The sequence below is a fragment of the Pavona decussata genome, unplaced genomic scaffold (assembly GCF_977016875.1).
Source record: "Pavona decussata unplaced genomic scaffold, jaPavDecu1.1 SCAFFOLD_100, whole genome shotgun sequence".
In the NCBI taxonomy this organism is placed as follows: domain Eukaryota; kingdom Metazoa; phylum Cnidaria; class Anthozoa; order Scleractinia; family Agariciidae; genus Pavona; species Pavona decussata.
Window position 1 is genome coordinate 919,683 of NW_028145515.1, and position 15,481 is coordinate 935,163.

General features: G+C 38.1%; 1 protein-coding gene across 2 annotated transcripts in view; it reads left to right on the forward strand.

The window, feature by feature from the left end:
• Positions 1–252: 252 nt before the first annotated feature.
• The window catches only part of LOC146472219 (uncharacterized), a 28,515-nt gene continuing 13,286 nt past the window's right edge, over positions 253–15,481 (forward strand). The window contains exons 1-10 of one of the 2 annotated variants that reach the window (XM_085119563.1): positions 272–333; positions 9,914–9,964; positions 10,718–10,826; positions 11,109–11,270; positions 11,414–11,491; positions 12,088–12,155; positions 12,446–12,602; positions 13,388–13,549; positions 13,676–13,753; positions 14,617–14,684. In XM_085119563.1, coding sequence (XP_084975689.1) covers positions 10,736–10,826; positions 11,109–11,270; positions 11,414–11,491; positions 12,088–12,155; positions 12,446–12,602; positions 13,388–13,549; positions 13,676–13,753; positions 14,617–14,684 — 864 coding nt within the window. In that variant the 5' untranslated portion in view covers positions 272–333; positions 9,914–9,964; positions 10,718–10,735. Of the gene's footprint in view, positions 334–9,913; positions 9,965–10,717; positions 10,827–11,108; positions 11,271–11,413; positions 11,492–12,087; positions 12,156–12,445; positions 12,603–13,387; positions 13,550–13,675; positions 13,754–14,616; positions 14,685–15,481 lie in introns of both variants that reach the window. The other variant, XM_085119564.1, reaches the window with a different exon arrangement.

Consider the following 15,481-nt stretch of genomic DNA (forward strand, 5'->3'; position numbering starts at 1 on the left):
CGCCTAAGTTATCTACGGCTGAAATTTCTGGGCAAGTACACGAAGCTTTTCAGCTTTTCAGCTTTCTTCAAACTAACTTGCAGCAGAAGATTTTACAACTTGGGTAGAACTCAGTCAGATATTTAGCCAACCAATTTCCTAACTTTCAATTTGTGTCCTCGTGACGTTTGTTACTATGTCTTTTTAACGGATGACAGATCGTAAAACGAGATCAACTAATTTCGGTTTCTATGAATGAACATATATTTCATCATTTTTGAAGTGAGATTTGTCGAATCAAATGACTCCTAATTCCTGATCCGCAAAAAATTGTCAAGACACTTAAAGTTTGAGGTAAGCACAACTAAAACTGGCGCGCTTTGTATGTAGACCGTATGGCTTATGTAGTTTAACAGTTTAAAGAAGAAAGACGAACAGTGGAGTTTAACAATATATCGATCGTTTTGTTTTCGGAGCAAAGATGAAAATCCCTCCAGACTGTACGAATTTTGTAATTTATCTGAAACTGGATACAATAGCAACTTCATGGACTCTTGTTTCTTGGGTTAGAAACTGCTTAAAGAAGTATAATCCAAGAAAAACTTTACTGCTCTGAGGTTTACTAAAACAAAACTTACATGTTTTTTAGTTAAATAGTGAGAAGTTGACATGCATATGAGGACAGAGGACAGAGTTTTCAAACTTTTGAACTGAGTTGGAACTTTTCACCTTTGAATAAACAAGAAATAGAATATGAATTTTAATTTTGTGGGCCATATTGAATGTTGATCTTGGATTTCTTGATACGTTAACTTGTTTTTTCCGCGGTATATTTTCTGATATCAAAGTTCCAATGGCATGCCTCTATGACTTCGTTTGTACCCAATTAAGCCTGTTAGAAACTAAAGCGTTAATTCCACAGCCAACGCCCTAGATTCCATCTCTGTCCTCAGACTCTTGTTACAATATAACAATAAAGTTAAATATACCATCACATTTATTTCATATACCACACCTTTGACATTTAAATCCTAGCAGTATGCAGGATATTTGTGCAGGATATTTGAAGACTATTATAAAAGGAGATTGTTTATGGTTTATGTAATTTGACTGTTCGGAGAAAAAGAACAACAACAAAACGGCTTGAGAATTTCGATGTTTTTGTTTCTTGTATAGAACAAGGAAATCTTACCAAATTGTGCAACTTATTTTTTCTGAAAATAAACGCAATAATAAATTTGTGGAATTTTTTCTGTGGGTTAAAAACTGATCAAGGAAGTATAGTCCCAAAATAGAATAATTGATGTCGTTTGTTTGACTTAAAGCAAATTTATGCGCTTTGAATTGAATTGAGGGAAACTCATATACAAATGAATGAAACTTATTGCTTATTGTAACTTCACCAACATTTCCAAAATGTCCAAATAGCTTGATTTTTTTGTGATGCTTTTGCAGTAAGACTTAGCCGTGCGGATAAGCAAAGGAGCTCCATTTGCAATCTGTCTTTGAATTTTGTAGTTCGTGTTAAATGACGTGCTCGTTCACATGAGTTTGGATTTGTTTTGATTGCACCAAGAACGGATTTCCGAATATGATAAGTCCTTTCCTTCCACCGTAAGTTCGGATATCATGGACTCATTAGAATTTATTATATAGACACGAGTGTTTTACTAGAAAATGTACCATTCGTAAAACTCATACGAAACTAAATTCGGGACCCGAGTGGCGTATTTTCCATATTCTCACTAGTGAGGATATTGAGGTCGTCATTTGCCGCTCTCACGGTTGTTTATGCCAACGCGAAAAATGGCGAGTGATAGATTTGTACATATAATAAAAAGAAAATTACATGGTGGCTGCGCTCGATCGTAAACTATTGTTTTTACCACTCGAAAATAAAATTCATATCTTCGCGACGCCGTGTAATATCCTCTATATATTTCTTCGGTCCTTTCATTTTGCAACATTAAACCTGGGTCAGAGCTAAATTAAGTTTCCATTACTGTCCTGTATGACTTGTTCTAAAATTAATGTATTTGTTTTGGTTTTGGTTGTTATTTTTTACCTAAATGACGTCGAAAAATGAGATAAATAATTCAGTTTCTTGGGACAAAAATGTTCTGTGATTTGAAGTTTCACTTTTTAATGTTGGATTTCGGTCTCATGGGATGAAAATATAGTAATTCCGTGTTTGTTTCGATCGTGACTTGGCGACTGATACAAGAGATACAATCCGTAAAAACATTGCTTTCCGCCTCTGTTTGGCTAAACAAATTTCTATAAATTGACTCTCGCTTTTTCACTGAACTGAGAGAAACTTATGCAAATCAATGATAGTTATTAAACTCCTAACTACTGCCTATTAGAACAACAACAACAACAACAACAACAACAATCAGTTTTAAAAGGAGGCCAGGAGAGAATGATTAAGCAACTCGAATTTTCTTTTACGCTTAACATATTTCCACCCAGATCAATTTGCGGCTTAATTTAAAATTTGTGGCCTGATTTGAGTGTTTTTTCCCGCTTACATGAGTTTTGTTTTGTTTTAATTACTGACACCAAGAAAGGATTTTGGAACAAGTTAAGTTCTTACCTCCCACTATAAGTTCTGATACTATTAATTCCCTAGCTTGTCTCTCTGCCTTTGAACCTTTTGCCTGTTGACTAACATGCGACTTGCGCTATGAATGAAATGAGTAGAAACTAATATGGGTGGCTGGTTAATAGCGGAGCTCTCGTGCGCGCCGCAGGCGCGCGCAGCGGAGCCCCATAGCTAAGAGAATTTGGTAACCCGTGAATGCGAGAAATTTTGGTTTGATTTTGACGTCACTTTTGTCCGTCCGTACACCGTACGTCCGTCCGTCCGTACGCAATCCCACAATGCTAATGCGCCCGTGTTTGTTTGGCGGGAAGTTGCATGGCGAGATAGTTTGGCAAGATGCGTTTTCAACAGAAATGCTAAAAAACAAAAAACACAAAGACAATTTATACGTATTTGTTGGATATGTTGACAAACGTGGAAAGAAGAGAAAGAGAGAGAAAAAGAAAACAAAAAAGCGGAGACGATCACGCAGAGTTGAACGTGGAAGAGAGCGACGGATAGCAAGTTAGAGCAGGCCGACCGGAAAAGAAAAGTAAGCTTAAGTTTAAAGAAGCCTCACATTTGCCTATATCACCCGTTCGTGATCAGTTATAGTAACTTTTAGAACTCTAAAATAGCTTTACATAGACACTCTAATTGCTTTCGATACCAGAAATATTCGAGAACTTAATATTGAAAAATTTGTTTCGTGGCCGTGTGTTTTTTCGTTCGCAGCGCACGGCCCTCAAGCTTAGAAATGTGTTTGTAAACAAACACAAGTTTCAAAGCTCTGAAATAATTCTACCAAACACCAAAGAGTACGTTTCGGTATTCTCCTTTTCTTAAACTTAGAGACTAGAATTATTACTAATTAAGAGCAGAATTGACACAGTTTTTAATATCCAATAATTTTTCGCCGGGAGCTTACTTGCTCTCGCAAAAAATACCATGTTTACGTGACTACGACGGCCGTTTCAACAGATCATTTGTAAACCAAAAAGGTTTCTTCCCGGAAAAAAATCGATAACTTTCCTTTATGTTACGTGCTTCAAGCTTTACACAGATATTTTAATCGTTTATTAAAGTGCCCATATCGGAATTTTTTTTATTTTCTCATCTGAATCTAAACATTACCCTAAGAACTTCAGTGAAAAAAATTTTTCGATTTACATAAAACGCGAATTTTTTATGAATTTTATAAGACGTTCAAATTTGCCGCCATTTTGGCCCACCACTCGCATTAGTCTCCTCTCGGTTTAGCAAGAGCTGTGACGTAGATTCAGGAACACGTGACTTCAGCCTTTCTCTGGATCTCACTGAAAACAAGTCGCGGTATTTCTGCACGTTTCTCGAAAATGCCGGAAAGATGTGTTGCAGCGAGATATGGAAACATCAAAGACGAAGCGAATGGAATAAGCATGCACAGGATTCCTTTCTTTCGCACCACATGCCCGCAAAGACTGAGGAGGCTAAATAAATGGATCGTCTTTATGCTGGAGCGGAGGAAGATGTGGACGCGCGCCTGGAAAGACCTCGTCCTTGTGTTCGATGCACTTCAATGACGAGGATTACACAAGGCTGATGAATTCAGGTTTAAACTTAAAACGTGAACTGAAGTAGGATGACAACGGCGTTTGTGTTTATCCTTCAAAACATGCTAAGTGAAAGGAAGACGAAGACCAAGAGCCACTTTCGAAGAGGAGCAGGGAAAAGCGAATGGTAAGCTATCGATACTGAATATTCACACCCGCTTGTGACATTCTAAGCGTTGTAACCTTCTAAGGTTTATAGTTTGACCTCAATGTTAACTCAATCGCAAGTTTTATAAAATATGGCGTAATTGTTTTGGTATATATTCTCATAGATCGTGAGATCCGCGAAGTTTCGTTGAGACCAAGCTCTCAAAAAATACTAGCACAAATGCTACCACTGATGTAAATAGATCGATGCGAGAACAGTCGCACTCGGCGAACACAGAAAACATTGTAAACCACGATCATCATGTAGATAAGGTAGATAAACTGCAGCAAGAATTCAACGAGCTCAAACAAATATTGTACACACATGTGTTGCGGAATTCTGCAAACAATAAAAATGTTGAAAAGTATAACAGTGTTATCTCTGAAAACCTAACCACCACAACGGGGGTTCAAAATAGAAACAAAAGTGATAAGTCAAAGCAAAACAAAACCAATAGAATGGAAACGTTTTACTGATGACATTTTCTCACTGTGGGACAGTGACAAAAAGGAAATTAACCTGTTCATTGAACAAGCTAACAACTTCCATCCTACAATTAGATTTACGGCCGCAATTTCAGAGGACGAGACAAGCTATTATTATCACAGTTCAACACGTGTCCTTCCTGTAGTTCCGCGAGAACAATGTCGCTAGTCAGCGCTTCCCAATTGCCTTCGAGTTCCTTGCAGCAGTAGCACTCGCTGATATTTGCTAGCAGATCACGTCTACAGTTACCACAAGTACATCTACATGGAAAATAATTCGTTCGAATGTATGTGAGTACTTGGCCATAGTTTTGACAGATGATAATGAAGAGCGCGTATGCAAAATGCAAGGTGAGAACTTTACCATCCACTAACACGCACTCTATTCTCCAAGCGTTTCGTTAAATCTTCCTCGAGTCGTCGCTTCTCCTCTTGTTCCTAGCTATATCTTTTTAGCCATTTTTCGTCTGCTATCGGTTCGTCCGCGTACGGTTCGAGTGTATCATCATCTTCACACCTATTATTTGTTTCGTGGAGGCTATCTATCGCCTCGACTTCGACGCTTTCAAATTCGTCCTAGCTGCTTTCTTCAGCGGTTTGCTCACTTTCCGTGTCAGATAAGTTGTCTGCCAAGGAGCGTACTTGTTTGGAGCGAATTTTTCCCTTCCTACCGGTGAATCTCACGATTTTCTTTCTGCCGCGAATGTACTTGCACTGAAGGTCAAGTGAATGCATTGACTCGAGAGTTCCTGAATGTACGTCACAGACTATGTCACGTGGCCCTATTGTGAGCCCGTCGGCATTCTCATCAGCGGGGCGGGTGGACCGCAATAAAATAGGATTTTTAAGATTTGTAAAATTCATAAAAAATTCGCGTTTCATGCAAATCGAAAACTTTTTTCGCGGACGTTCTACGCGTGATATAAAGATTCAGATCAGAAAATTAAAAAAAAATCCGTTATGGGCACTTTAAATTCTCGATACCATCGATATTCGTGTAGAAATTAATTTTTGAACATTTTGTTTCGTGGCCGTGTTTTTTTCATTCGCACCTTTCGGCATTCATGTGTTTGTAAACACACATGAGTTTAAAAGCTCTGAAATAATTCTACCAAACACCAAAGACTATTTTCCCGTATATTTCCATTTGTTAACGTTTATTTAGAGACTAGAATTATTACTATAGGACCAGAATTAACACAGTTTTGGATTTCCAAACACTTTTCCCCGGGAGCTAACTTGCTGTCGGAGAAAATGTCATGTTTACGTGATTTACAGATCATTTGTAAACGAAAATGCTTTCTTCCAGGCAACAATCGATAATTTTATTTATGTTATGTGTTTAAAGCTTTACGCAGATGCTTTTATCATTTATTAAATTCTCGATACCATCGATATTCGTTTAGAAATTAATTTTTGTACAATATTGTTTCGTGGCCGTGTTTTTTTCATTCACACCACGCGGCTCTCATGCGTTTGTAAACAGACACAAGTTTAAAAGCTCTGAAATAATTCTACCATACACCAAAGACTATTTTCCCGTATTTTTCATTTGGTTGACGAGACTAGAATTATTACTATAGGAGCAGAATTGACACAGTTTTGAATTTCCAAACATTTTCCCCCGGTCCGGTAACTTGCTCTTACACAAAAAAAATATTATCATGACGTGTAATTCGACGATGAGAAGTCCAAAGCTGACACAACGTAATATATTTTAAAACAATATTTCGGCTGGCCAAACCAGCCTTCTTCAGGTTTAGATGTTACTAAATTATATAAATGAAATTACAATATATATCATGGAGGATGTTGCAATACATGGGAGCAGCGGAAATGACGTTTACAAGGTGGTACCAAAGGATGAGGAAATAAGTAAAATAAAATAAAAAAATTACAATTCATCACGTCTATTCAAACCGTGGGGTTCCAAGGTCCCCGCTAAATCTATAAGAAAAGATTCTCTGGCTTTTCTGATTGAATCACGTGAGGAGTGGATAACTTCAAGTGGTATTAGTTGCATGTCAGTGTGGCAGTGGTTAGGTTGAGAAAGAAAATGTTCAGAAACAGTGGTTGGTTTGGATGAAATGTTAGTTTTGTCAACTGGGCGTCTATGTTCGTTGAATCTGTCTTTGAGACGTCGCTTAGTTTCACCTATGTATTGTAAATGGCAGCGGTTACATTGCCGGCCGTTTACATCGACGGCCGTTTACGAATCATTTGTAAACGAAAATTCTTTCTTCCAGTACATGTATTTCCTTAGATTGGTTCTCGCAACCGTTAAACAGAGATCTCGACTCGTCTTGAAGAGATGGGGAAAACCACCTGAGAAAATCCGAGCTCGCACTGAAGTGCCTCGAGAAATTTTAGCTATCTGGCAGACGAAAAGATAGACGGAACTCGAACAAAGTAATTGTTCTCAGAAACATCAGATCTAGAGCCGCTTGAAAAACCGTTCAGTTTCATAAAAGATCCAGAGTTCTTGCCAGCAACAAGGCACTAGATGCGTTTGTCAAAACACTGAGGAAAGATCGTGAAATTGCTTGCGTAGTAAACCAAGAAACACTCACCCGAGAAATCGTTGAAAAGCATTTCCAGTCTTTCAGCTCGGCCCAGCTGACACAACAAATTCTTCGCAGCTTCAAAATACTGCTTGGCTTTAGCTTTTGGTGCTAGAAATTTGTAGAAAATCTTGCCGAAGCGATTGGCGCACAAGACGAGTACTCAATTTTTTACTGAGCTTGATGCAAAACCCTCTCGATTTCATTTAAGGTGGCTGAACACAGTTTACGCGCGCTTTGCAGATTCAGTAAGTGATGCTATTAAGCGCGCGCTAGGGTTGTGGTACGCAAATACGGCGGTCGATAAAGTGATCCCTCAATTTCACATGAAATGGATAATAAAGTTACGTTTTGATCCTAAATAACTAAGTTTCTCGTTTCTGGACTCTTTTTCTTTTCTTTCCGAGCAAAAAAAAACATTCACGAAGACCTTTCGCATGCCTTTCATCTTTGCCATGAAACCCAAATAAAACCACGCATGCGCATTTGACCAAAAAATTGCGACTGGTTGTTTTAGTGGAAATGAACTGTTTTCTAAGGAACCGCTCATTAGAATTCCCTGAAATTTGGCATGAAAATAGTTCCCTAAAAGCGTAACTCGCCTACAAAGAGAAACCTAAATCTAACAGAGGGTATCTTCGCAAAACATTAAAATGCAAAATCAATATTTGCAGGAGATCTCTCTGTCAAAATTACATGAAAATAGTGCAACTGTGTCAATGTTTTGCGAGTTGATCTGGATACAAAAAATGAAAAAAATCTAATGAGTACATTTTCTAAAAATAAAGGAAACCTACTATTTATGGACGTTTAATAGTTCGCTGCGTTACCATGGAAACGGTACTTAGCTCAACAAGACGTACGAAAATACATTTTTTTCTAGTTGGTCTTACACCATACCAATTTTGGGCGTCCAAAAATACATAGTTTCCAAATAACGTCTTCTAACATCTGTACACTAAAAAACTGTATTCGGCCACCTTAAACTTGAACAAAGCTGCCACTTTCATTCATGCCGGTCCGCGCGCGGGAAAATGTTACAAGTTTTTTTTTTTTTTTTGACAAATAAAGTTCAGCTTTTCTGCTATAAATCTGTGCTTTGTCATCAATGTGTTGAATAATAAAACAATTATCCTGCTCAATCTTGCGGAATATCGCCTGATTTTAGCCAACTCGGCCTACGGCCTCGTCGGCTAAGTATCAGGCGATACTTGTTCCGCGCAATTTCGCAGGATAATTGCTAATCGTAAGAAGAAGTAGCGAGTTGAAAGCACTTGCATGGTCGCCATGACTGATTTCAGTTTCTCAACTGAGCAAATGTCAATCCTATCCAAGTTTTTAGCTTTGAAACAAATAATCCGGCTTTTGCTGATTCCTGTAAGAAACACGAAAACTTAAGTTTAGGAATTCCCTTTCTAGCTGCAGCACTTGATTTCCATGTATTTGTGGTACAAACAACCCGGCTTAAACAGTCGAACTCCAAAGAACTTGAAAGAAGTCGTTGTTTTTGGACACAAAATTAAGAAACCAATGGAATGTAGAACTGGCGTGTTCAGCCAGCCTCCATTGTAACAAATCAGCATTCAAAAAAAATTTGCCCTCTGCATTGCATTGTTATTGTCTGGGCAGTTTGCTGCATATGCACTAAAAATATAACTGCAGCAAGGATGAGGAACTGGTAAGGTTATTACGTTCACACACTAAGCAAATTTTTATAAATGCTATGACAAAAATTGGAGCTCCGCTTTTAGGCTTGCCTAAATATATATATTAAGATTTCCGTGCGGGATTATCGTGGTAGAAATTTTACAAAACGACTGGGACGCCACTCAAACTTGTTAACAAGAAGCATTACAGGATAGTTGCGCGAGTGAGGTTAATAGGGTTCATAAAAAAGTGACAAGAGCGTCCGCTGGATTCGATTTCGCCTGAATAACATAAGACACCTACAGTAGCGTTGAATTAGGCTTTCGTTTTCCTTCTTGAGTAGTACAGTTTTACGCCTAACCAGTTACCAGCAGCCATGAAAAATCGAAACTTAGGGTGTTGGCCGGGTGAAATATGTGAACTCATCATACACCGAAAAGAAGTTCCTTCTCGGGTAAAATTCATTTCAAACAGCTTCATTATTTGCCTTTAGAATGTTCAGTGTATCTGGAAAAAAAGCATAAATGTCCAATTTCCCGTACACCGTGATTTTGCTTTACGTTTTTAATTACTGTCAAATTACGTGACCGAAACCAGCCGTTCTCTTTGGTGATCTTTGATAAACGATTCTGTGTTCGTTTTTCTTCTGGCGCCATAGGAGGAACGCCCGACCGGTAGTTAGGACGTCAAATAAGGCCTTTCGTCATCAAAAATTGTCTTCTTTATCTGAGTTGCGAATGTGAAGTGTTCATTTTAAAAATTATCCGCGAACAGAAATTCCCTACCCCACCCTTCACAAACCCATTTACTTAACCCAGAGTGTCGGTCGTTTTGTCCTTGAGGTTGTGTGAATGTTTTGTCCCTTTTAAACGTAACTGTCTTGTACTGAACTTGGCGTTCAACATTTTCTCTTGCAGCCGACCACCTTGGCAAATCGCATAATGTAAATTATACATTGGGCTTCTCAGGTAGGTATTAATTTTGTCCACTGTATTCCAATCTTTCCGAATAAGCCAGACGGACACAAGAATATGAGCCCCTTTTTTCACTCTTTCAAGACCGAGATTTTTGGTCTTTTGGGGCTGGGGGTTGGGCAGATTTCCCCTCCTATACCCCTTCATAACTTAAGAGTATTAAAGCTGTGACATTGCAGTCTGGAGGATGACAGGTGGTTTTCCTTTTGAGGTCCGAAACAAGGTGATGACCAGTTGGCTCAGTTGGTTGAGTATCGGACTACGGTGCCGGAGGTCATTGGTTTAAACCCCAGCCGGACCAACACTCAGGGTCTTTAAATAACAAATTCAAAATGATTCAAGGTAACAAAACTCTGAAATGGAAGAATAAACTCTTACAAGATTATGAATTGAACAATTGTCCTCAAAGTGGCGCCACAGAGTAAAGGAGGCGGGACGCCTTGTTCAACATCCGATTTCCTTTCCTCATAAAGACTCTTCTTGAAAATATCCACAGAAATGAAGCGAAAGGGTATTTTAATGACACAAAAGATAGTGATACTCCAGGAAATGAGCTTGACGAACGTGGATTACTTTCGCGATTTGGTGCTCGCTGTGATTTTCTGATTTTCCGACTGCGCAAAATTCAGCTCGGCGCGCAATGCCAATTGGGTGAACATGGGCCTTTAAACGAACATTTTAGATTTGTCTTTGAAAACAGCAACAATGGCTAACAAACTAATGAACGTACAAACATTCAATCCCTAGGCTGAATTCCCAGCATTCATGGCGAGCAGTCCAACCAAAGTTACAAGTGAGAGTGACGTCACTTCAGTTGGTGAAGATAAACTGGATTTTGATGACAACACTTTGAGAGGTGAGAAGAAACATATGATGAGATGATTTTCTTCAGTACGGTATATCTTGTTTTACCACATCTTGTATTTTGATTCCCATTATAACCCCCTCCCCGCATTTCTCTTCTTCGCAGCCCGGGTGTGACAGTATCACCAGTTCCAAGCCCCGCTGATAAATTAAACTTCGGTTATAAGCCCACTTATCCCCGATCCCGTTCAAACTCTCACGAAGTGAAGTAATGAGATTTTTTGGGGATACGAGTAATATGCAAGCCTTTTAAATTACTTAATTTGATTTTTAGCCATAGCAGAGGTTTACAATAATGAAGGTAATGAGAGATACAAAGAGGAAGATCTCAGCAACGCCATACACTTCTACACGGAAGGAATTGAAGTGAACTGTAAGGATGAAGAACTGAAGGCCAAACTTTACAGCAACAGGGCGGACGCATATTTCTGTTTAGGTAAGATTTTTTTAGATATTATAAGGTTTTGCGTAACTAAGGTGTTTTAACATCGCACATTTAAAGAGTACTTTAATTTGAAACCCCATTATCTAATGTACTCTCCATTTACTTATCTTAATTCTATATCTATCCCTCTACAGGAAATTATGAAGATTCACTAAGAGATGCAAAACTTGCCACTGGTTTCCAGCCACTATTTATCAAAGCGATCGTGAGAGGTGAGATTTCTGAAGAATAAAACTCCATTTATCAAGACGACGGTTGTTTGCAGTTCAAAATTCATAAAGTTCAAAATGTTTCGCTTAGTATTACGTTCGTAGAAAGTTACTTTGTATTTATGGCGGATTAAATAAAACATCAAAGGGCCAGTTATTTAAACAGAGTCTAACTTAGGCGCCGGCTTAAGACAATCAGTGGGCCTCCAAATCTGTTTATAAGTGGTTTCAGTTTTCTAGTCTGGGATCCAAGCCTTACTTGTTACCGTCGGCAGTTAACAATGTTTAGATATGAATGTAGGCAAAATTGAAAATGGCTTAGAACGTGGTTCTGTAAAACACCGTCTAAAGTGTCTTCTAATAACTGATCCATAAAGTTTAATACTAATTACATAGATGACAGATACAACATTTTAGTATTTCAACGTAAACTGTTACATTTGTGTTACTTCTTCTTGCAGCTAAGCTTACCCGGGATAATACACCGAGGGCGTCCTTCCCTCGGTGTCCTTAGAAGCCTAGTAGTATTTAATTATACCATCTACCCTGTTTTCAATAAAAAAAATATATGTCTAACTTACATTATTCTCTTTTATTAGGGGCAAGTGCCTGTGTTCGGCTGAGTCAATATGAGGAGGCCATTACGTGGTGTGAAAAAGGATTAGCAGTATCCTTTATTGCCGAAGCTACGACGAAAAATATTGATCAGATTCAAACTTTATTATGAACCCTTATTCCTGCTATTGTGTCCAAAATCAACACTGATTAGGACAAATTATTTCTTTGATTATTCATGACAATTTCAATGCCGTTATTTCTCTAAATTCGGGAAGAGCAAAAAATTGACAAGAAATTAAGACAGCTTACCCATTTGACCTTGTGCCGTTAGTTTGACGGTTTTGGCAACAATTGATAACTTTTACAACTCACGTCTTACAAATCTTGACATACGGTAAGATTGACAACGACAACCAGAAGTTAATGGAATTAAGGAGCTTGTCTGTGACAGAACAGAACAAGCTACAAGACGCAGTCAAAGAGGACAATGCAAATGAATATGACGTCACAGCTGCTACTGAGAAAACACTGGATAATGATGAAGCCAACTTAAGAGGTGAGGAGTTTACAGTAATGATCACTTATGGTCTAAGAGATTTTGACAGTTTTATTGAGGGGTTATAGATCCCAGGCGTACTAGCTCTTAGGCCGAGTGTTCATTATTTATGGTTTGGAAGCAGGAAGATGGAACTCGGCACCTGGTCAGCCAAAACATGTGACTCCCCCTCCTACTATTATGATGTCTCTCTCCACCCACAAAAGTGTATCGTTGTAACGTTTACTTCTGTATACAATTTAAACATTTTCTTATTGGTTTGGATTATTCTTGAATCGATTTGAAACGGTTTTCCAAGTTTTGGAGAAACCGAGAAATCCAAGATGGAGGCTGTGAAGAATTAATGACGTTACTGGCCCATTGTTATTTGACGTCATAACCCCATTTTACGGACACCAAAGCAAATAGTTTTCCCACGATATACGATATACCATGCAGGTTTTATTATCATAGCCTTAATGCTCTTAATCGATGGAAGTGGAAGCAGAACAGCCCCTCCCCCCCCCCCTTCCCAGACCGAGTAGGGAAACTGAGGCAATTCTAAAAGCGTTGACGCCTTTTCAATGACATGCGGTACGACGTAAGGATTTTCCTGTTATACTAGGTAGGCCACAGTTCATCATGGCCTTGGCTAAGCTGCTTTACTGGTAAAACTCATGGATTGGTTTTAATAAAATCATTTTTGAAAATTTATTCAAAAAATAATAGGTTCCAAAGCTAGAGAAGCTAGGGATGATGTTTCATCTAATTCATTCATACGAAGATTTTTATTTTCTTTAATTTAGCAATAGTAGAGCTCTTCAAGAATGACGGCAATGATGAATTCAGGAAGAAAAATTTCAAAAATGCCATACTTCTTTACACAAAAGGAATAAAAGTCGATTGTAAGGATCAAGAACTGAAAGCCAAACTGTACAACAACAGGGCAACAGCTCATTTTAATCTGGGTAAGAAAAAAAATTGAGCTTTTCATCATTTTGTCACATTAATGTATTACCACAGAAATTAAGAGTGGTTAAGTTAGTGGTAGGCTCGTCAACACCGTAGACCACTTTTTATTGATTTTTACGCAGATAACTTCCATGATTCACTGAGTGATGCAAAGGCTGCCACTGACTTACAACCGTCCTATGTGAAAGCGATTGTAAGAGGTAAGAGTCACCTCAGGGGGCGTTGAAAATTTTGATTTAAAACTTGCAGCTAAAGTGTGCTTTCTTAAAGGTTGCCATCACTTGTCAAGTTTCCGTCACTTGACGGATGGATATAACCATTCTTTGTTAGTTTATCACAACAAAAATGGTATCCCAAATATGCCAAACATTGGTGAACAAGATATGGTCAACATCTCAACACAATAGGTTACCATAGCAAAGTATAACCTGTTAAAACACCCTTTAATTTTAATGTTAATTGGTTATATAACTGAAAAACGAGCTTGCTGACCCTCATTTTTCCAAAGTTTAAGAAAATTATTTGAAAGAAGTTCAGAGTCACCTTAAATTGTGGAATGTTGCTACGGTAACCTATTATGTTAAGAAAATTACAATATCTTGTTTTCCAATTTTAAGGGATGTTTGATATCCTCATTGTTGTATCACCTGATAAAGAGTGCTAGTATTCATCCGTCAAAATATAATTACTGGAAAGTGATGGTTAAATTGATATTCTTTCGGTATTTTGAAAACCAGTCTTTTACTCATTCTAACTCTTAATCTTGTGACTTGTTTTCTAACCCCCAAAAATTCAATAATTACCACGTTTGGAATTCCGAAATAAAAGATGAGTAGAGGTTATCGACCTTTTTAAAAAAGTGTTTAATCGTTCTAATCTGTATCGATTACTATACAGAGATTAGACGAGCATTATCGAAAATATGTTATCATTTTGACATATCGTCAAACTAATTTGCTAACTCCGTTGAGTGGAAAGAATTGTGAATTATGTATTTGATATGTATATCATCAGGAAGGAGAAATATTTGCCAGAGTACTCATCATATTTTATTTTTTATTAGGAGCAAGTGCCTGTGTTCAGCTGAATCAGTTTGAGGAAGCCATCACGTGGTGTGATAAGGGATTAGCAGTATCCTTCACTGTTCAGTAACAAATAAAAAGAAAAATAGATGTTACTCAGTTTTACAGCTTTAAAATAACCGAAACTTGACCTATTTGCAAAGATGAACTCAATTTAAGAGAAATAATTGGATTATGATGACGTTTTTTGTGCACGCAACTACCTCAAGAAACCTTTTTCTTGAAGCGTGGCACTCCAAGAAGGATCTAAACACAGACTACTAAGATTTCTTGAAATGTTTAATTAATTTGTTCCGCCTTCTTGCTATTTTTTCCTCCAGTAGATACGGACTCGTACCCAGTTGCTATTTACGTGTTTTGTGAGGTGAGAAGATTGGATACGAGGATGGATTGAGGCCCGCGGGGTGTCATGCGAAGAGGCGAAGGAAAAATAGCGGCTGGCAGATTTCGATCCACGGATCTGTCAAACGAAATCTGCCAGTCGCTATTTTTCCTTCGCCTCTTCCCATGACACCCCGCGCGCCTCAATCCATTCTTGTATCCAATCTTCTCACTCCACAAAATACGTAAATAGCGACTGCGTACGAGTCTGCACTAGATTTACAGTCTTGATCTTGGCCTTATAAACTCGCAAAGTAGGATGTATGATATTCAACTTACACTTATAAATATACAATTTAGCTGTGAATATTAGATGATTTATTCTACTAAAGTCGTCTCCTATATTAAATACGCCAAGAAAAATTTTCATTAACGTAACAGGTTGTACCCCAATTTTATAGTTACTAAGCTAAGAGCACAAGGCTTCCAAAAATATCATCGTCACGTCGCAATAGAAAAATAAAT